Below are 23,638 nucleotides of genomic sequence, written 5' to 3' on the forward strand. Positions count from 1 at the left end.
AAACACAAAGGCTGACCGCAGCATTAGCATAGGAATGTGAATTGACACTTTTCGCAAAAACAGGAAGGAAGTCATCCTTACATGACGGCAGGAAGATTCAGGTAAACAGAGTGGCTCCTCTAAATACTATCTCCGTTCTGCAGAAGACACGTACCAATTCGGTCTGTGTGCTTCCCTCAATGGGCTCCTGTGTGTGTTTGTGTGCCTGTCTGTGCGCGTGCATGTGTGTGTGTTGTGAGTCAGAGAGAAGGCACATGTGTGGGCAGGCACGGTGGATCGTGTTTCATTGAGTGGGCAGCAGGTCATCCTAACCCTAGAGCATAACCCCACACACACACAAACTCAACACAACCAAGCATGCGTGTTAAAATTCAACATACTCTACCGCGTGCATATTCTGTCTCTATTCTATCTGTTCTCGTGAACTAGTATTGAAATAAAAATATTTGCATATTGTTTTAGGGCTGAAGGTAAAGGCCGGAGAGAGCTGAGGATAAAGGCCGGAGAGCGGAGGATAAAGGTCGGAGAGCGGGAGCATAAATGCCGGAGAGCAGGAGGATAAAGGCCGGAGAGAGCTGAGTAAAAGGCCGGAGAGAGCTGAGGATAAAGGCCGGAGAGCGGAGAATAAAGCCTGGGAGGGGTAATAAAGGCCGGAGAGCGGAGGATAAAGGCCGGAGAGGGTGAATAAAGGCCGGAGAGCGGAGGATAAAGGCCGGAGACGGAGGATAAAGGCAGGAGAGAGTGGAGGATAAAGGCCGGAGAGCGGATGATAAAGGCCGGAGAGCAGAGTATAAAGGCTGGAGAGCGGGAGCATAAAGGCCGGAGAGCGGGAGGAGAAAGGCCGGAGAGAGCTGAGGACAAAGGCCGGAGAGAGCTGAGGACAAAGGCCGGAGAGAGCTGAGGACAAAGGCCGGAGAGAGCTGAGGATAAAGGCCGGAGAGAGCTGAGGATAAAGGCCGGAGAGAGCTGAGGATAAAGGCCGGAGAGCGGCGGATAAAGACCGGAGAGCGGGAGCATAAAGGCCGGAGAGCAGGAGGATAAAGGCCGGAGAGCAGAGGATAAAGGCCGGAGAGCGGGAGGGTAAAGGCCGGAGAGCGGGAGGATAAAGGCCATAGAGAGCTGAGGATAAAGGCCGGAGAGCAGAGGATAAAGGCCGGAGAGCGGGAGGGTAAAGGCCGGAGAGCGGGAGGATAAAGGCCATAGAGAGCTGAGGATAAAGGCCGGAGAGCAGAGGATAAAGGCCGGAGAGCGGGAGGGTAAAGGCCGGAGAGCGGGAGGATAAAGACAGAAGAAGGCTTAGGATAAAGACCGGAGATGGGAGGTTGTTGTGTTGTTATGTTGCTCTTGAGCATGTGTTGTTGTCGTAGTGATGCAGACCCTCAGGCCTCAGACTACATGGACACCCCTGGCGTCTCTCCTGCTGGCTCTCTTTGCTATTCTGAGGCGGGCTCACGGCGGTGTGAGGTGCCTGGCAGGAGGCTGTCTGGGCCTCTGACAGACACACACTGGCGGAGCGTCAATATTTAATTGCGGGGGTGAAACTATGGATATGAATGCTGTCAGGCGGCATTGCGTTCCTCCGCCTTCAGAGGCAGGCGGCTTGTGCTTGAGGGTTGCGACGCGCGTAATGATTTAGCCGTCTGCTGCAGGCTCCAACACGTCAGGACTGATGTGCACCAACGTGTATGAATGCAGACAGAGGCGCGCACGCACAGGCACACGCACATGCAGACAAACACCTTTAACATACAACAGACCACTAGCATGAAGAATCCCTGGTTCCAGGGCTGACCACTTGAAATGAATCTGATTGACATGAGAGGGACTCCGTTCATCAGTGCACTATGATGCACACATTTGGCATTCACCCACTAAGTGACTGAGAGTGTTCTGCTCCTCATGTGATCTTTGGTTTGGCGCCCCGTCTGGTTTGTTGAATTATGTGATGGGGTTTTCCAGCCAGGAAGGAGGGTTCAGTAGTGCTAAAGTTTGTAGGCACACGTTATTTCAATATCCTAGTATATTGTGTAGCAATGATGTAGTTTAGGTACTGTGTGCTGTGGAGCAGCCCAGCCCGTGAAGCATGCGGTTTAGTTTTCTGTATTTACTCTAGGAATAGATATATATTTGAGTGTAACTATTACTATGTAGCTTGGTAGTATTTGTATATCCTTAATCTATTTCTAATAGTTCTAAGTTTCTTAGAGATGTACAATGTGTATTGACTTGACATATTTAGATTTGATTCTGTATTCTTTATTTGTCTGAATAAACTTGGATCTCAGAAGGCTGTTTCCTGACTAGTGTCTGGGCCTGGATGTGTGAATGTGGTGAGATACAACTGAAGGATGACCTGAAGGAGGAAAGTAGAGAGAGAGAGAGAAAGGGACCAACATTCAATGTTTTATGAATAATTATCTTTGCATTTCCCCGCCTGACGCCATTGAGATGCCATCACTGTGTGTGGGAGATTGACAGGCGAGAAGAGATGCATTGATGAGTCAGAAATGAGAGGAACATCTGAAATCACATGGCCTGGTTCCTAGACCAGCGCCTGCTGAGGCAGAACAGACCTTCTACCAGTGCTTATCGCAGAGACGACAGGGGCCACAGAAGGCCCCCACATGAACTCTTGATCCTACCGCACCTTAACAAGCACTTCGTCCTTACAAAACGCTCATGGAAACACATGGAAAGACATTTCTGTGTAGCAAACAACTCTTAATAACCAAGGGATAACCCCCTTCTTCGCATGTAAAGAGATGTCATTTGACTGGTTACATATGTTAAACACCACATATGTTTAATACTCAGTTCACAGATCTGGATCCTCACTGGATGTCCAAAGTATATGTGAATTTGTCAATAATTGCATGTTTGTGTGTGTGAATGTATGGCTTGTGTGTGTGTGTGTGTGTAGCTTGTATGTGTGTGTGTGTGTGTGTGTGTGTGTGTGTGACGCTTGTGTGTGCGTGTGTGGGTCGTGTGTGTGTCTGTGTGTGGCTTGTGTGTGTGTGTGTGTGTGTGTGTGTGTTTGTTTGTGGCTGGGTTTTGAGTAAGAGCAGCTTACGTGTTAATAGAACACTGAACATTGTTGTGTCAGTATGTATTTGTGTGCAGGTATCCGATGTGAACTGTGCTTCTCTATACACACAGTGTTTAGTGTGTTTTCTAACGGCCCTTTGAAATCAGCGCTCCTCTTTGACTGACACATTGACAATTTAGCTATGGCAGAGAGTCTAAAAATGTGTTCACCGGAATTAGTTAAACTTCAATATAAAGCATTGAAGAGGAATAGCATGAGATGCGTGTGATTCTAAGGAAGCCCACCGCCCTGGTGGTCCCCATGCCTACTCTGGATGCAGGAAGCAGCAAGTAGGTTGCCTAATATTCCAGTAGTATTTATTATTTCAAAGCCAGCTTTACGGTATTTTCAACTAAGCTGTTAGTGTATGTGTGTGATGTGTGTGTGTGTGTTAGTTTTTGAATACATTGACATTAAAAGGTCTTGTTTACATTAGTTGAAATCCTATTGCTTCAAGCAGCCAATTTGTCAGACTTTCAAACGAATCAAGGCAGCTCCGAACATGTGCATATATTGGCCTGCCAGGCACATAAGGACTTGAGTACACACACACACACACACACACACACACACACACACACACACACACACACACACACACACACACACACACACACACACACACACACACACACACACACACACACACACACACACACACACACACACTCTCCCTTGCTTGATGCCTCTCGGAGGCCATCAGTGGCGGCGGGCCGTGCTAATAGCTAGCAGCCGGATAACCTTTACAAATAGCTCCACATCGCTGCCGGCCCGGTCGCAGGGCGCGTGTCTGCCTCCTGTAAACACCGGCTCACATGGTTTGTGTCTTTGTTCAATTGTGCAGCAGTTTGTGTGTACATATGTGAATATGCGTGTATATTGCGTGTGTGCATGTTTGCGTTAGGGTGTGCATGTGTGTATGTTTGCAAGTGTGTGTGTGTGTGTGTGTTTATGATCATTTGTTTTTTTTGTTTCCGTAAAAGGTCACAAGCCAATGAGACAGAAAGAGAGAGAACTTGAGAAAGTGAAAAAAAAGGGAAGGAGACAGAAGGAGAGAAAGATAAGGGTACCCACTTCACAGGAAAAGGCAGTGTGTGTGTTTGTGTGTGTCACCAGATGAATATTATTAATATTATGAGTGACATATATGCACGTTGTTTGTGGACTTTCTTGCAACCTCTAGAAGACTAAGAAGATAATGACATGTTGAAGGAGGCACTGCAAGGATGGATCCAGGTGGAGCTCTGGCCTCAGCCCTCTCAGAGCGGTTCAGGGATGACACTCACACACTCACACCCCATCTCTAAATGGATTCATCTCGGGCGTTTTATCCAGCCGTTTGTATTCATGTTCCTGGTTTCATCATAACGCTGTAAAGCATGCATCCAGTCATGTGAGCACGTCCCTCCAGGTCCTCTCTGACCTCTTCACCTTTACACACTCCTTCACCGCCACCCGACACAGAGCTGGTGGGGGCAGAGTGTGAGAGCAAATGACGGTGGGTGTGAACAAGCGTGATGGCGTACGAGTGTTTGTTGGTGCGTTTGGAGCTGTAAATATGAATTATGGAATAAACACTGGCTTGTATGCTAAAGAAATTGCTGTCATACATATTGACACGTACATTCATATAGGGCGACAAAAGGGGCGAAGACAATCATGTGTTTGTTTGCATTGTGGCACAGGACATTGATCACAATGGGCCTCAAAGGACCTTCATCGAGGTGTTTTTTATCACTTGCTTGAACACGATGCAATTATTAAGCTGCATGTGTTACAGATTCATAATGAGATTGACTGTCAATCCAAATTGGACCCATTTCTTCTATCCCTTATTGGTCCTGGCAATGTTGCGGTTTTTTTAAGGATATTACTGCAATCCATTTTTGAGGGTGCAGATTTTTAAATGGGTGTTCTTTAATGGAAATATACAGTTGAGGAATTAACAATTACTTTTTGGCTCCGTCTCTAGTTTTTGTGTGTGAGCGAGCAGAATATTCGCTACAGTTTGTGTCTGCTTGGCCGCACCATAAGGCAGCTGACAAATCCTCCAATATAGTGTACCTGGCCTCATGGCGCGCTATGAATTTGGAGGAATTACACTTCCAGGGCTTTGTGTGAGAGAGAGAGAGAGAGAGAGAGAGAGAGAGAGAGAGAGAGAGAGAGAGAGAGAGAGAGAGAGAGAGAAGAGAGAGAGAGAGAGAAAGAGAGAGAGAGAGAGAGAGAGAGAGAGAGAGAGAGAGAGAGAGAAGAGAGAGAGAGAGAGAGAGAGAGAGAAGAGAAGAGAGAGAGAGAGAGAGAGAGAGAGAGAGAGAGAGAGAGAGAAAGAAAAAATACATAATCTGCATGGTCTCTGAATGATTGATGTACACAATGTCGCTGGGACTTGGGCTCTCGGGGTCCTGGTCTGCAAACTGGGCAACAGGGGCTGGGGGGGGTCTTGTCTCTCCACTCTGTGTTGGGTGGAGGAAGAATAGAGAATGGGAGAAACACGAAAAGCGAGAGAACTTTCTAAGCAAAGAACATCATCGTGTGTTTTCTCCGAGAAAAAAGAATTGTATCTTTTGTATCATTTGTCAATCTTTCTGTCATTTATATAGCCGTGGAAGCAGACACACAATTCAAAAATAAATAGAGCAATGAGACTAACAGCATCCTTGCTTCTGCAACACTTGTATTGTCATGATCACAAACTTAAACTTAGTGGAATCAAATCGAAAATAGTGCGTCAGTTTCTGAAGCCAGGCGGACACATGAGGAGGAGCTGGCGTGGTGTGTATACATGCCTTTGGTACTCATTCCTCTCATTGATTCGCTTGTTGTTTGTTTGCATTCTCACCACAAACACACAAGAACTAACGGATTCAAAAGCTCACGGAAAGCTGGGAGCCAATGCCACATGCTGTTGTGGTGGCAGGTGAATCTTTGGTTGTTCTGTGTATCGCCAAAGTTGAATGTTCTGTTTGTATGTCATTTTAAGAATGCTTTATGTGCGCTTCAACATATTGTTTGTTTGCATGTAGAAAGAAAGTGGGTGTGATATAAAGTGCAGACATAGATTAGTATTTGTGTGTGTATGCGTGTGTGGACGGAGATAGTGTGTGTGTGTCCATAGGGGATGACTGGACTGCACGAAGCAGCCAGTGTTGCTGACCTTTTCCCCATGGCCATGATAAGAGAGGGCGTTAAAGCAGAGGAAGAAAAACACAAGCATTATTCATCACTGTTTATGTGTGTGTGTGTGTGTGTGCTTTTTCCTGAAGCTAGATTATGTATAGACCTGGCCACTCCTGCAGCACTCAAAGAGTAATTTCAGCCTCTTCAGCAAATTCAACACTGTTCTACATGAGGAAGCTGGTCCTAAAAGTATCTCTATGACCCCACCTCCAGTCACAATGCCACCACTGACACATAAAACTACAGACACAGACACCACTGACTTACGCACTACTGACACACACACCACTGACACACACAATACTGACACACAAACTACTGAAGACACACACCTTACTGAAAAAACACTAATGACACACACACACACTACTGACAGACACAATAATGACACACGCTACTGACATACACACACTTCTGACATGCACACACACACACACACACACACAACCACACACACACACACACACTACTGACATACCCAGTACTGACATACACAATACTGACACACACACAGACACACTACTGACATAGACACTACCGACATACAAACTGCTGACACACACTACTGACATGCACAGTATTGACACACACACACACACAGTACGGACATGCAGTGGTAATCTCCCTTGCCTCTGGGTAAGGCGTTTTTTTGTTTGTGTTAGAAGGACAGGTTTAGAGAATTGTGTTCCCATACAGACAAAGGCTGACCAGCTGACTGTATTCTCTATCTCTCTCTCTCTCTCCCTCCCTTGTTATTTCTGGATGGCGTCCCAGCCGCCTAGACAAATATACTCTCCCTACCACACACGCTCTTATACTCCAGCTGTAACTCTGACACTCACCACACACACACGCACGCACGCACGCACGCACGCACACACACACACACACACACACACACACACACACACACACACACACACACACACACACACACACACACACACACACACACACACACACACACACACACACACACACACACACACACACACACACACACAGCCTTGACAGGGACCACGTGACAGCTGGCCCGCAGTGTATCAGCAGAGGTCTGTAGACCAAGTCTAGCACATCACCTATCAGACTCACACATGCACTAACATGCACACACACACAAATGTACAGCCTCCTGCTCCCTTTGCAGAGCCCTAGGACCAGCCAAGGGGAGAGAAGGGGCAGACGTACCACTTGTCCGTTCTGGGGGTTCTTGTGGGCGTAGGGTGGTCCTCTGATGTGGTTCCACATCTGTCCTGACGTCATGGCGAACACCACACACTGTGAAGGACACAGGGTCTTAGTTCTCTCTGCTTTTCCATGAGCCAGCAGTGTGTGCGTGAAGCAAAACACATGCCTTGTTATGCATTGACCTTGTTCCAGTCAGGTTGTGTGTGTGCTGTTGCGTGTGCCTGTGTTTGTGTGTATGTGTGTGAGATTATGCTGTTGTGTGTGCTTGTCTGTGCGTGTTTGATAGAGTGTGTGTGTGTGTTTGCATGTGTGCATGTCTGTCTCTGTGAGTGTGTGTGTGTGTGTGTGTGTGTGTGTGCGCGCGCGCGTGCGTGCGTGCGTGCGTGTGTGTGTGTGTGTGTGTGTGTGTGCGCATGTGGTCTGTGCGTGCCTCTGTGTGCGTATGTGTATGTGTCTGTGTGCGTGTGCGTGCAACCCACCAGGGCGGCCATGGCCCAGCCGGTCTTGTTGTAGATAAACTCCAGGTTGTTGCGGCGTAGGTACAGCAGACCCCCCACCAGGGACACCAGCAGAGCCAGAGCTATGGTGCCGGAGTAGTTAGGAGGACGGAACACACGGATCTGAAGGAGAGAGGGGGGGGGGGAGGGGGAGGGGCAAAGAGCGGGAGAGAGGGAGGGAGTGAGAGAGAGAATGAGAAAGAGCGGGAGAGAGGGAGGGGGTGAGAGAGAGATAGAGAAAGATAGTGAGAGAGAGAGAGAGAGAGAGAGAGAGAGAGAGAGAGAGGGGGGGGGGGGAGTGGGAGAGTGATAGTCAGACAGAGAGTTAGCCGGAAACAAACTATTCCTTACACAGGTTTGTAGAAAACACAATTGTAAATCTGTTCAACAGAGAATAGAGGACGGGCCAGGAGGTTGAGTGTAGAGGTCGAGTGAGACAATAGGAAAGTACAGAGAGAGAGAAAAAGGACAGAGAGAGTCTTTTGACAAGAAGGAAGGGCATATTTGACACAAAAGACAAGTATATCTGAAAGAGTCTCCCTGAATAAAACAAACCCTAAAGACTTTAATTCAATACTGTTCCGAGGAAGGCTACCAGCTTAGTGTTTTTGTGTAAGTTCTTTTCAGGAAGAATAAGTAGCCCATCCAGGCTCCTTTGTGTCCGGCCCACAGAGCAGCGGCCACAGACACAACTCCAGCACACTGCTGTGAGGAGGCTTTCAGCCCAAGCTGCATTAACAAAAAAACGTTCAGTTTGGCCCACGGAAAGTACAGAGGAACTTTTCGACACTTTTCTAATGAAACAACAAGGCCATTTGAATTCCTTCTGCATATGAATCCATGTTGAGCATTTTGCTCTCTAGAGGTTTAACAACCTTTGTTTACATTATTATGCTATATACAGAGAGTGTCAACTCTTGCTTTAGTTCAACATACATAATGGGAGTAAAAAGCCAGCTTGGATACCATGACAACCCAGCGACGCTCTGACTCTGCATTGCTGGAGAGCAGTGTGTGCCCGAGGGACCCCCGTCCTGCAGGAGGTGGTCTGCTGACACGGTGTTCAGCCACCTGGCCGAGCGGCAGGAGGGGGTCTGCTGACACAGTGTTCAGCCACCTGGCCGAGCGGCAGGAGGGGGTCTGCTGACAAGATGTTCAGCCACCTGGCCGAGTTTCTGAGTGCTACAGGGCTCCTCAGAGTCACTGATCCGCCCTCAAGACACAAATAAGGGCTACAAAGGGAATAGATGGTTTGAAGATAACCAACACAAATGGAGATTGGCCATGCACAATCAGCTGGGAGGGTGGGGCGAGAGAGAGAGAGAGAGAGAGAGAGAGAGAGAGAGAGAGAGAGAGAGAGAGACATCTACAACAATTTGGGCCAAATTAATGCCAACCATCCCTCCTATGTAGCCTAATGCTGGACATAAAAGGCCCAACAAAGTGATGGATGTGGCGGAGATTAGCGGCCGCTAGCCCTACTCCTGCTCCATCATCCATCCTCATTGCCATTTCTGGAATGCCCAAGCCCAGTGCTACGTAGCGCCACATGAAGACGAATCCCCCCAAGCTGAGCCATTCCAGCCACTTTAGGCACTCTCCTCAGTCTTAAGGTTCCCCCATTACCTCTATTAAATCATCTGCCCCAATCTACTCCTTTCTTTTATCGTTTATCTGTCTTCTATTCCCTGTGCTCTCCTCTGTTTTGATCTGATGTAAGCGACACGCGGCTGAGGTGGCCGGTAGCTGGTACTTAGTCTAAGTGCAGTCTGGATCTCCCTACAGTAGGGCCCCTGCATGTAAAGCAGGCTGCACGAGGAAGGCCTCTGGTTTGCCGACGTATCAATAAAGGATCCTAGGCTGCCGCTGTCAGCTGCGAGGGAGTGAGACCTGCTCTTGTTATCCTTGATGAATTGCCTTGCGTCTCTAATAAGTAGAGGAAAAGAAGCCAGAGTGCAAACTCTGGAGCATGGCTGTCGAGCCAGCGGCCCATGGAGACGCTGTCTGTCAACAGAGTTCTGACTTATTATCAGCAATGCACTATGAAGGAATTAAAACCATAGTTAGAATTCATTCATTGTGCGTTTTGTGTATAAAGTAATACCATAAATTCATGGATAATCATCGGTATTTAGAAACTTCAATTATGTTTTGTATGCACAGGCTGTGAGATCTGCTGTGTTAATTGACTGATCAATTAACAAGCTTTTGGTATCGGTTTTTCAGGAACAGCTAATGAGCATGGGATATTTGGGTTGCTTTCCCCTGTGTAAATAAATGGTTAAAGAGCAAAAATTGATGAATAAACCTGTGAAGGCAGACATGAATAAAGACTTTCACAGTGTTGTTTGGTGGCACTGAAGGTGAGTCCGGCCTGGTCTTAGTTCAGGTCCTGTTCTCTCTGTAGACCAGCCTGGTCTTACTTCAGGTCCTGTTCTCTCGGTAGACCGGCCTGGTCTTAGTTCAGGTCCTGTTCTCTCTGTAGACCGGCCTGGTCTTAGTTCAGGTCCTGTTCTTTCTGTAGACCGGCCTGTTCTTGGTTCAGGTCCTGTTCTCTCTGTAGACCGGCCTCCTCTCTTTAAAAAGTAACTGAAAGGACCAATCAGAGCCAGGGGGCGGGAGATTCCTTTCATAACGGACAAGAATGCAGCAGTCCGCAGGATCTCAACACAAAGGCAGCGCTCAAGGAGAGTGTAGCCATCAACGGGCCAATCAACCCGGTTTGATCAAAGATAGAATGACTAAGGACGTTGAAACAAAATCTGCATTTCTATCAGAGGAGAATATCTTTTTGCTTTATTTCCAACCAGATTCAGCGTGAACAAAGTCAATTTCTGCCCTGTTTGTTGGCGAATCTGGTGGACTCACGGGGACACTAAAGTGGTAGAGCGGTACAGCGGTTCGGGCGAAAAGGTCAGGTGGATATCGGGAAGGGCTGCTATAACAATCTGGAACACCATTTTGATCCCCCAACCTCTGCAACATTAGCAGTTATTATCTGTGAATGCCTGTGCACACCAACACAATATACACAGGATACAGAAACACATCTCTGCTCTGCACTCAAAGGTCATGTGTCTGTACTTTGTGGGTATGAACAACGATGTGTGTTGGCAGTACACGCGGTGGTGCGATGGTTGGTTTGGCACTAGGGCAGCAGGCCCTAGTTCTGTGTGCAGTGGGGTTCCGTGTGCAATGGGGGTCCGTGTGCAATGGGGTTTTGTGTGCAGTGGGGGTCCGTGTGCAGTGGGGGTCTGTGTGCAGTGGGGGTCTGTGTGCATCAGCTACCTGCACGTCTGTGCGGTCGGCGATCCACTTGGCCAGCTGCTCCGAAGCAAAGCCGATCCTCTGGAGATCGAAGGTGTCTGCGCGCTTGGGCTTCCCTTTGGCCGGGAAGTGCATGAAGGTGGGAGCGCTGTTCATGTTGAGCTTGGGGAGGGGGGGAGAGAGGGAGAGGGGGAGAGAGAGCTATTAGTTATTAAAAATTATTATTTAAAATGCAGAGATCCTGAAGCCATTGAAGGCATAGTATACCAAACAAAAGCAAAGTGATGTACTTCCTGTCATGGTATAGCTCCATGTAGCCAACTGAAGTCCCTCTGAAGAAGAAACAGATGGAGAGATGGAGAGAAGAGGATGCAGAGCGGGGAATAGAGACACACTTGGACCAGAGATCAGGAGAAGGGAGAAGTAGGAATAGATGGAGGGAACGAGGAAGAAACTGTGTTAGTTTCACAGTAGTTAACATGAGGCCGCCTTCTTATCAGTGTGGATAATCCATTCTGCTCTCTCTCCTTGGTGGTACATGAAGGTGGAAGCAGCATTGGTTTCTACTGGGCACGGGGGGCTCGGTCCTGCGGGCCGGACACTATGTGGATGGGGTGAGCGGGGGGGATGTTGGTCCGTCGTTAAGACAGATCTAAAGCTTTTTCCTGGCCTCCACACACGGTCAGTAATGCTGTACATGGGCCTGCGTAGTGTGTAATGATGTGTGTGTGGTTTGAGTGTGTAATTGTGTGTTAGTATATATATATATATATAGTGTTTAAATATGTTCTTTTCCCTCACTCTCCACCTCATCCCTAACTCTCCACCTCAAGCTGGTGTGTAGTGAGCGTTCTGGCACCGATTGGCTGCCGTGCATCACCCAAGTGGGTGCTACATATTGGTGGTGGTTAGTGAGGTCCCCCCTTCACTTTAGGCGTCTTTGAGTGTTATTAATTATTATTATTCTTCATGTTTAACCTCTGTTTTCCTTTTATTCCTAGTCTGTTTTACATAGTTTTGAATGATGACTATATGCTCTGTAAGGTGACCTTGGGTGTCTTGAAAGGCGCCTCTAAATTAAATGTATTATTATTATTATTATTATTAGTATGCCATTTAAGTGGGAATGAGGATTATATAATCACGAGTCAATGGATGTGTGAGCCTCTTCAGCGTTGGGTATTAATCACTAAAGTATCTCTAAGGTGAGGAGAAGAGGGGAGGAGGGGAGAGGCAAGGCTACAAGCAAGGAGAGGAGAGAGGAGGAGACAAGATATGAGCGGAAAGAGGAGAGGGAATGGAGAGGAGATCCGTTTGGGCCGCGCTGGATGTATGCTATAACAGTTATAGCTGAGGAGAAGCCTGTGGTTATGCTAATTCTCTTAATTACAAGAAAGCAGCCACTGGCTCTACCGTGAGGGCAAAGGAAGGGAAGAGACCTCTGTTCTTACTCAGAGATGGGAGAGATAGAGAGATAGGGGGAGAGAGAGACACACAGAGCAACACAATAAAGAGATGGAACCAGAACGGGGCTGAGCCTTAGTTAGACATGGAAGTTATCACACGCATAAAGCACATCCAGTGAATATCAAGCAGATGATAATGGAAGAATGGGAAAATACCTTATGAAACCAAAGGGGGGGGGTATGGAGGATAAGGAACCCAATAAATCGAGGAAACAGGATGAGCAGAAGAGAGAGTGACAGCAGCAAGGGGAGGGAGAGGGAGAGGGAGAGAGAGAGAGAGAGAGAGAAAGAGAGAGAGACGAAGGGAGGGAGAGAGAGAGACGAGGGGAGGGAGAGAGAAAGAGGAAGAGAAAGAGAAAGAGAGAGAAGAGAGACGAGGCGAGGGAGAAAGCAAGATTGAGAGAGATAGAGAGAGAGAGAGAGAGAGAGAGAGAGAGAGAGAGAGAGAGAGAGAGAGAGAGAGAGAGAGAGAGAGAGAGAGAGAGAGAGAGAGAGAGAGAGAGAGAGAGAGAGATTGGAAGAAAGAAGGACTAGGGGAGAGGGAGAGAGAGAGGGAGGAGGGGATGGTTCGGTTGCACGCCCGCTGTCTCCCAACACCAAAGCCTCATTAGGTTGTGATTCCACGCTCTGTCACCGCAAGACAATTCTGTTGTGATTGTCGGCCCCTAGGGGCCTGCGTTGCCATGGTGAGCGCTGATTATGTATTCCATGGTGTAGGAGTTTCACAAGTATTTGTGTGTCAGACTGTGTGCATATGCCCCTGTTTTTATTTGTATGCACAGGCAGATTTTACCTTGTGTATTTGTATGGTTTAAATAAAACAACAAATGAAATAAATGTAAAAATACAAAAAAACAACGAAATTAAGAAAGGGGATGCAGGAATAATGCTGCTATCCATTTGGATTTACGAAGTGGTAAAGTCGCAAATCTCCCAGCTTTCTTGCGGCATTTCACTGAGGCACGCCCCCTTTTGGTCGTAGTATCTCGTCGCTTTCAAAGTAGAGCGAGCAGAGCTGTACAACTCGCAAAGAAGATGGCTGCGCACATAGTTAATGGGGGATGAGATGTATTTTCTTTCTATTTGTACCACGTTGGTGGTTTTAATGTCGTTTTTAAAACCTCTTACACACTTGATTCATTGCTGCTTTAATCCGGTCACCAATATATGCATTGCACGGTCTTGCTTTGCGTGCAATTCAATGTAAAGTTTTGTTTTGAAGCTGGTTTGCTAAAGAGGCTATGTTGCTAATGATGACTAGCCTGCTACTACTCCCCCTCGTGGCTCGACAGAAACACAAATGGCAAACTGGAAGGCTGGAGCAAGGGAAATACGTCACGTTCTCGCTGAAGCTGGTCGTTGGTACCAGCGTACCATCCAAATGGATAGCAGCATAATCTCAACAACATCTTACCACAGAAAAAAACCTAAAATCTTCAAACCATTTTCACCCGAAAAACAATACGAGTGGAAATGAGCCCACTGTCTCTGCTGGAATTCAAACGCTATGAGTTATTTTTTTGGCTGAGAGTTTTAGGAAGGGGGGTTGGGGGGGTGTTATCCCTATGGTTACGACCCACGCCGACTTTATTGTACTTTTCTAGATCCGTTGTTGTGTAGGAGCGTTATAATCGCTGTATATGAAATGTGTCACACACCGTGGCGGTATACTACGTGTCCGAAAAGCTTAACCCTCTCTTAGACATGGGATCCAAATACAGTACCATTTCAGTGCCATAATACAGCAGTATGCACGCAGGCACATTTCAGTACTGTTAATACACAGTATGCGTGCAGGCACATTTCAGTACCGTACACGGAGGCTTTGATGAATGCATTTAGTGACATGTTTCATTCATTGGGATCTAAAGAGGAAAAAATAAAGAGTCTATTGGAACAGAAACTGGTGCTTGCCAGTTCCACCTATCCAGATTATAGAAAAAATAAATGGAAGATTCCCATTCCTTTCCATTGTGTGTTGCCAGTGATCGGCAATCAGCAGATCATGGTTTAGGGGATCGATAATCGGTGATCGGCCCCGAAAATGCTGATCGGAGCATCTCTAATTTTCATAATGATAGAATATGATGTAGAATATAAAGCACGCCCATTCAGAGGTGGTACACTGGGGGATCCTTCACCCAGAGGAACGCCTTCCAGCCGTCAGTGGACAGCAGAGGTAGAGCTCCATACTCTCTAAGACCCTCAATGATCAGACAACAGGCTCAAAGTGGAAAAATACAAAATGTTATCCTTTAACCCTCTCTCAGACACTGGCCAGGCGTTAACCTCGCAGTCATGAACTTCACAATCCGTTGTCCAAGAGATCCACATTCCTGGTCCAACACCGTGACTATGAAGGGGTTGAGGTGGTCCTGTGTACGTGTGTCAGGTGTGTGGGCTTGAGGCTGTATCTCTAACCAGACGGACAGAGGGGATACCTGCTGGAACACGTCGGCTCCTTCGTCGTAGTCCACCACAGTGAAGAAGAGCTTGTTGGAGAACGCAGAGGAGTAACGCCAGGAGTTAGCCAGCACCTGGTACTCCTCATTGGCCTGCCTAGAGAGAGAGAGAGGGAGAGAGAGATTGAGAGAGATTGAGAGAGATTGAGAGAGAGACATAGGGCCCTATCTTGCACCCAGCGCAATTTACTTTCTACACTGACGCATGTATCGTTGCTAGTTTGCACTCGGCGTAAAGCTGAATTTTCCCCGCAGCAAACCCGTGCCACCACACCAAAGAAGGGTCATGTTCCGGCGCAAATTATACATGATGCTATTTTACTGATCAAAAAAGCAATTGCCACTGACCGGCAAATACCTGGTCGAAGTGCATCAGCTTGGTGTTGCTTACACACCAGTAGGCTATGCACAGAACAAACATGCAAACGGAAATTTTAGTATTCTGATGATGATGATGTGGAATGTGGAAAAGGATTTTTTCCATAGGGGCTGCATGAATTAACACTTTAGTAGGCTATGCCATGCGTTAAAATAATAGTAATAACAATAATAAACTCGAGCAAAGTAGGCTATATCCCAGCCTTCCAAATCAAAATCTCGTTTTAGGGTAAATTATAACGTTGGTTAAATTATTTGGGAAAGAACAGCTGATACAGCGGTAAGAAGTTGTACTTTCAAAACAATGCATCTGCAAACACCGTACAGCAAACAAATATATTTTTGACATAGACATCATGTACAATCCCATAACTTTTCAGAGTATTTGATAGTGAGAAAACATAGTTTAACTGTGTTTAAAAGAATGAATGAATGCAAATTGATTCCTCGCACAGGTTTATCCTTCTCCCTTCACTAGAGATCAATAGATTGATAGGTAGAGATAGAGACTCATTGTGTTGATTGAAAGGCATGCTCAGATGTTCCAGGAAACAGCCTACATTGTGCATGCAGGTGGGATTTTCAGTTTTTTTGTAAATAATCTTAGCAGCCAACAACCCATGTTTTCCTTTGATCCTAAATCAAATGGCATGTCAAGATTCTTGAGAAATGTTTCTCATCTCTGCACATACTTCAAAACATGGCGTCACAAACGCTGACACCTGGGACATCTGGTTATTGTGTTATCATTGTGCATTGTCAGTCAGGCATCAAAGAGCAGCGAGACGGAATACAAATCAGCCAGAAATAACAATCCAGATAAATAAATATCCCCTCGCCGTGTTTCACAGCCCGCTGCTGGCAGCAGGGAGCATCTCACACCACACTGACAAGGGTGTGTCCTGCAGACGGGGGTAGGGAGACAGAGACAACCACCACAGACCACCACCACCAACACCACCACAGACGACCAACACAGACCACCACAACAGACCACCACCACAGACCACAGACAACCACCACCACCACCACCACCAACACCACAGACCACCACCACCACCACAGACACCACCACCACCAACACCACCACAGACGACCAACACAGACCACCACAACAGACCACCACCACAGACCACAGACAACCACCACCACCACCAACACCACAGACCACCACCACCAACACCACAGACCACCACCACCACCACCACAGACCACCACCACCACCACAGACACCACCACCACCACCACCACAGACAACCACAGACCACCACCACAGACCACAGACAACCACCACCACCACCACCAACACTATAGACCACCACCACCAACACCACAGACCACCACCACCACCACAGACACCACCACCACCACCACAGACAACCACAGACCACCACAACAGACCACAGACAACCACCACCACCACCAACACCACAGACCACCACCACCAACACCACAGACCACCACCACCACCACCACCACAGACACCACCACCACCACAGACCACCACAACAGACCACAGACAACCACCACCACCACCAGCACAGACAACCACCACCACCACCACCACTATAGACCACCACCACCACCACCACAGACCGCCACCACCACCACCAAAGACCACCACCACCAACACCTCATACCTCATTTGAGGGTAGTTTGTGACAGCCATCCGTCAGCTTTAGTGAATGAATGCTCTGTGAGAATATCTGTTTCTACCCCTGTACAGTTTACAGTTTAGACCTTTAATATAACAAGGTCAACTCTGCCCTGTATTAGTTCAGAGAATCCATCTTGCCTGTCAATCACAGGTTCATGGAATTCAACACTTCTCAAAGCTGAGAAACGTAGCGAGGGGAGTTTACATTATTCTCTGCTCTCTTGAATCTAACCGCTTTAATATCTCATTATAACAATTATAACAATATTTATATATAATATTATAAGATCAAGTAATAAATTATACATTATTATACCTTACACCACTTAGATATTTAAAGATCCCATTATAAATGATGCCTTACTTTGGAGACAGGCCACATAATGAGGATAGGGGAGAGACAGTGGGATGAGGTATAGAGACCAGTGGAGAGACGTTAACAGAAGATAAGAGTAAGAGTAAGTAATAAGAGTGTATTTCTGAACGATGACGATGACGGGCAACAGCGAAAATTAACCTTATTGCTCTCCTCTCTGTGTGTTTCTCCTCTTAACTGCCCTTTAACTCACCCAGCCTGCCTGCCCTTCATCTCAACCATGAAAGAAGGAAGCAATCATCACAGCCTGCTGCCTGATAGATAATACTATGTCTGGAACAGTCCCCATCTCTCCCTCCCTCCCCATCTCATACTCTGTCCCTCCGTCTCCCTCAGTCTCTCCCTCTCCCTTCCAGACTCTCAGTTCCTCTCTTGATCCCTCTCTGTCTCCTTTTCTCTCCCAGTCTCAACCTCTCTCATTTCAACATTTTCAATTTGAATGTGATCAATGCTCCTTGGCTCACAGGCTCTCTGTCTGAACCTCCCTTCAGTCGCTCTCTCTCTCTGTTTATCTCTGGCTCACACTGCGTCCTTCACGAAGTGTCTGGGGTCGGCCCCCCTCTAGTGTTTGTTCTACTTGTGGAGGTGAGACCCTGCTGTGGTAAACCTTGTTTCCGCAGCGCCGACCCCTTGGAGGGGTCTCAGTGGGGTGTCTGTCAGGGCCTTGGGTATGTTTTTTACAACGGGGCCAGGGGGCTCTGCAGAGAGATTAACACCCCATCAACGGCTCTCCAACCATTGGAGCAGGTCTGGGTTCAAGCCCTCCACTCTGAAGGGCTATTCTGATACTTTGAAGAGGGAATTTCTCCCACCTTAGAAATATTGTCCATCGGCAGTTTGTACACTGTTCATCTGTTACACAAAATAGCAAATTATTCTTATCCTTGAACAGCTTTCTGCTTTGGCATTTTCTATTCATCTACAGTAGACTCAGACCAGTGTTGTTCCTTTACAGGTGTGAGAATGAAGATGCTCTGGACTAGCTCTGTAGCCACTTTATGCCTTTCAAAGATTGTGCATAATATTGAGTATGTTCCCCGTAGCTGCCTCATCCAATATATTTTTCATGGCAGTATTCTAAATCACGTCATTTGAATCTTTATCCGCGCATCGGTTGTATCTTAGTTTTCCCGGACAGATTTGAGTGGAATTGAGATTGACAACAACAAACAACAAATGATGTTCTGTGTGACTACTTGCATATCGATTGTAAGTGGGGAGTTGTGTGTGTGTATGTGTGTGTGATGTGTGTATTATTCTGTCCTACATGTATTGTTTTATCCGATTTATTGATAGAAATGACTTTCCCAAAGATTTCCAAAAGAAGTATTGTCAATCAGTCTGGAGTAATGGAGTTACCAAGACAACCATCCTACACAGACCTTTTAACCATCTCAGTGTCTCTGGCCACGCACAGTTACAGCAAACTAGAACCTTTCCTAATTATTAACAGAACACCTGTGAAACCATGAGAATTGCAGGGGAGACGACTTGTTTACTAAAGCCTTCCATGTCCCTCTTTTGGGAGCAGGATCGTAAGGAGAGTTCTCAAAATGCGAGCGGTGTACGCCCACATACAGAGGTGGTGTACACTGACCCTCAACCAATATAAAGCACGCGCGTGTCATATGCTAACAACTCTAAAGCCCCCAATACGCTTAGCTATACAGGATTCCTATCCCTCAAAATCCTCCTGTTAACCAGGAGGATTCCTAGCCCTTGAAATCCTCCTGTTAACCAGGTGGAATCCTAGCCCTTGAAATCCTCCTGTTAAACAGGATTCCCAGCCTTATCCAGAGCGATGTATGCTGGTCCGGTGCGCTTGCTGCATTTCCCTCCTTCTTGGAGATGTTCAAACCATTGATGTGGTGCATGGCCATATGTGTGGGTGCATAATAACCAGAGATATCTTGTAAGCACCCCCGTCTGAACAGGCGGAAAGAAATGGTGTCAAATCCAGATACCCAAGATGTGTGAACAGAGCCAAGCGTCTGTTAGATATGGTTTATAGGATTCACATTTATAGTCTTTACAAAAAACAATGTGTTGTTTTAAACTGCAAAAATATCTGAAATGATGCCTGCGTGTGTGTGTTTGTGTGTGTGTTTATTATTATTATATGCTGTTCTCTACTCATCCTCTGCCAGTGGTGGAGTGTAATGGCTGTAAAAGCAGGTGGTCACGTTAACATGTTAACTTGAGTTATTCTGCCCCACAGGGTGTTAAAACAGCCCATCAAATGCACCCATAAACTCCTGTGCAACTGAGGGAGTGTGTGTGTTTCACGTACGCGCGTGTGTGTCCGGGTGTAATTATCTTTTTGTGTTTCCGTGTTTTTGTGTATTTTGCTGTGTCCTTGTGTGCATAAATGTATGTCGGCCTTCCAGTGTGCTTGGGTGTGTGCGTATGTGCGTGTGTCTGTGCCTGTATGTATTAAAAGAATGCATGGTAAGATAAAAGTGATCTTTATTCAACCTCACACAGAGGCACTATTGACACAGTAGGCTTTAAAGTTCCCACCAAGAAGCAGTATAAAACTATATACCAAATTTAAAGAGGACGACATTTTTATGGAGCTACGGATGTGCCAACTGAAATCAGGTTCCGAACACCAGACATAAACTCGTAGTCTTACACGCATCAGCTATTCCTGGTCAAAAAACACAGGGTGACGAAAGAGAGAGTTAGGGAAGAAGAGAGTTAGAGGTGGTGAGAGAGTCAGGGAAGGAGGGAGAGGTAGGGACGAGAGAGAGTCAGGGAAGGAGAGAGGTAGAAACGACGAGAGAGTCAGGAAAGGAGAGAGGTAGGGATGACGAGAGAGTCAGGGAAGGAGAGAGGTAGGGGCGACGAGAGAGTCAGGGAAGGAGGGAGAGGCAGGGACGAGAGAGTCAGGGAAGGAGAGAGGTAGAAGCGACGAGAGAGAGTCAGAACGAGAGAGGTATAGGCGACGAGAGAGCCAGGGAATCGAGAGAGGTATAGACAACGAGAGAGAGTCAGGGAACGAGAGAGGTAGAGGTGACGAGAGAGAGTCAGGGAAGGAGGTGAGGTAGGGACGAGAGACAAAGAGAGTCAGGGGACGAGAGAGAGGTAGGGCAGAAGAGAGTCAGTGAACGAGAGAGAGAGAGACAGAGACAGAGAGAGGTAGGGATGGAGAGAGAGTGTCAGTGAACGAGAGAGAGCTAGAGACAGAGAGAGAGAGTCAGGGAACGAGAGAGGTACAGACGACGAGAGAGCCAGGGAACGAGAGAGGTATAGACAACGAGACAGAGAAAGTAAGGGAAGGAGAGAGGTAGAGACAGAGAGGTAGGGATGGAGAGAGAGAGCCAGAGAACAAGAGAGCTAGATACAGAGAGAGAGAAGTAGGGACGGAGAGAGAGATTCAGGGAACGAGAGAGAGGTAGAGGCAGAGAGAGAGAGTCGTAGGGACGAGAGAGAGAGAGATATGGACAGAGAGAGAGAGAGTCAGTGAACGAGAGAGAGTGGTGGGGACGAGAGAGAGTCAGGGAATGTGAGAGAGGTAGAGACAGAGTGAGAAAGATGAAGTGATGGAGCGGGTAGGGGCTAGGTGATTAGTTGCCTAGCTCATTGCATGATCTCTTAAAGGAGCATTTCACCGATGGAGGCATGAATATGTATTGAAATTGGGTCCTATGTGTAATCGAATAATAAAATAAAATTCTAATTTGTTGCCGTCTTGACCGAGAAAAGGCAGAAAGTGACCGCTTTTTGGCGCTTTTGGATTGAAGACAACAACTTCCACCATGCACCATGATGCACAGCTTCGTAGGCCACTCCCGCTGATCTAGATCTCCGCCTATCGGACACCTCGCTGTTCCATCTACCAAGCTGATACCGCAAGACTGCTTGAAAATCATTTCACACAACATTTCTAGTGAAGAGTATTAGTTGGTGAACTCAGTGAATTAGTCCTTGTTTGTATTTCTTTCGAAATGGTGCCATCTTCTTTGTCAGATCCTGTACCTTCCGCCATTGTACTTCAGTTTTATCAACAGCCTCTGTTAGCCTAGCTTCAGGTGCTGTGGATGTTAGTTTCTGCTGGTGAAGTCCCACCCACTGGCACTGCTCTAATAGGTCTGTAGCGTCAGTGGGTCCCACCCCCTGGTGGGACTAGTGCTTGTAGTCTTACGAGAATCCTCCCCTCTTATGGCCGGTTCAGACTACACGATTCTCAGAAATTCCTCCACGATTTAACATGTCACACTATACGATCACAGAACCAGGAAAACGGGCCTTGTCTCGTCGTAAGACTGGCCACACTACAAGATTCGAGGGTGCGATGCTCTCTACTTTGTATCATTCAAGTTTGCAAGATATTTTGAAAATGTAGGATTTAGAACTAACATAAATGCTTTTTACATTTTTGTCATAAAGGTTCCAGTAGTTTTTATATCTGCTCAATGCGGCAATTCCTCACAGTAGTTGCGTTGCGCGTGACATGAACTATACAAAGTAGAGGCAGCAACAACGTAGCCTAGCAACAAAGTGTCAACACTGGATCCAGAGTACCTAGCTATAGGCATTATGCTGGCGGTCCTTTGCACAGAGACGGTTTATGATAGGTTATGATAGCTATTAGCACGTCAACAGCTGATGGCTCCAAACTTACCAGGTAAGTCAAGGGTGTCGGCTATTTCTCGCCAGGCTGTATTCCTTTTCACCCTATCGTGAAAGTCCTTCGAGGACACGTCGAAAATGCAGTGACGTTGCTGCCACATTTCCACTCCATTTTCTATAGTTTTCTTTATTAGCATTCTTCTTGTTATTGATCGCATTCATTTTTGCAGTAGTTACTCCTACTCAGCGTAGTGCAGTGAAGTCAGTTGGTAATGCCCTGTTTACACCTACCCGATAGTGGGCCCCGATGGTGCCCGATGGATAAATCAGCAGCTATCGTTATAACATCGGCAAATAGCGTGGTTTCATCGGGAAACACCGTTACTCTTCCCGGGAACATCGTTAGACAACGGGAAGAAAAGCTCAATGATCGGGCAACATCGGCAAAGAACGAACATGTTTGTTAATTTTGGGTCTATCGGGGTAGAATCGGTTACCAGGTGTTGCTATGGGCTAATTGGCTATAATCGGGAATAGAACGGGACTACGGGAGTATAATGTAAGACATCGCAAGTCGTTCGGGAATTTTCCTGGGGTACATCGGCTATATTCGTTAATCTTCTGCGCTTTATCGTGTTTTATCGTCTTTATATCGGCAACCTCAACACACGAAAGACCCTCAAGAACCCTCGACAAATAATGATTGTGACCAAATTGTGTTAAGGAAGACCCTCAATCTGCCACTTGGGTATAAATAGGGGGTGATGGATGGATGTCCTACTTTTATAATTAAAGGGGTACTTCGCCCATTATTATAAAATCGCTATTGTAATATAAATAAATATATAAATAAATATCAGTCTAAACCAGTCTCCCCTTTGCCTTCTCCCGAAATGACGCCAAATGACGCCAAACGCGTCATTTGACGTGTTTGGGGTCATTCGAAATGACGTCAAGTGACGCCAAACGCACTTCGGGTGTCTTCCCTGGCATAAATCGTTATGTTATCGTCATAACATCGGGTATGTGTAAATGCTCCCCCGATAAATTGACCCGATCATACATTTTTAGCCCGATGTCACCCGAAACACCCCGACTTCCACATCGGTGGTCCATCGGCCATTAGCGGCCATTAGCGGCCATTAGCGGGATGGTGTAAACGGGGCATAAACACTGCGCGTGAGCTCCAGCTGTTCGCGGGCTTCCCTCACCTAACTGGGGGCGTGGTTCCCTCATGTCAACAATGTATACGTCATGCGAATCCCCAAAAAATTCAGACATGCCAAACTTTTCGTTGTGGGGTTTTCGAACGTCGCTGACGAAAACATCGCAGATCACAAGCACGTCACATTACAAGACCTCGTCTCGTCGCCGACCTGTCAAAATAATGTACAATTCGCATATTTGTCTGCGACGAAAGAATCGGGGCAAAATCGGGCTGAAATCGTGTAGTCTGAACGGGCCATTACACTTCCTATTTACTTCTTTGCAAAAATCGTCATATTGCGTC

The 23,638-nt window shown here is 46.9% G+C and overlaps 1 protein-coding gene across 1 annotated transcript in view; it reads right to left on the minus strand.

Annotated features, from left to right (window-relative positions):
* LOC132453324 (tumor suppressor candidate 3) overlaps nucleotides 1-23,638 on the minus strand; it is a 143,263-nt gene that overhangs the window by 16,918 nt on the left and 102,707 nt on the right. Inside the window, exons 3-6 of the mRNA XM_060046167.1 lie at nucleotides 15,122-15,239; nucleotides 11,236-11,376; nucleotides 7,930-8,070; nucleotides 7,451-7,540 (exon numbers count right to left, since the gene is read on the minus strand). Of these exons, the coding sequence (XP_059902150.1) occupies nucleotides 7,451-7,540; nucleotides 7,930-8,070; nucleotides 11,236-11,376; nucleotides 15,122-15,239 (490 nt within the window). The remainder of the gene's footprint in view (nucleotides 1-7,450; nucleotides 7,541-7,929; nucleotides 8,071-11,235; nucleotides 11,377-15,121; nucleotides 15,240-23,638) is intronic.

The sequence above is a fragment of the Gadus macrocephalus genome, chromosome 3 (genome assembly GCF_031168955.1).
Source record: "Gadus macrocephalus chromosome 3, ASM3116895v1".
In the NCBI taxonomy this organism is placed as follows: domain Eukaryota; kingdom Metazoa; phylum Chordata; class Actinopteri; order Gadiformes; family Gadidae; genus Gadus; species Gadus macrocephalus.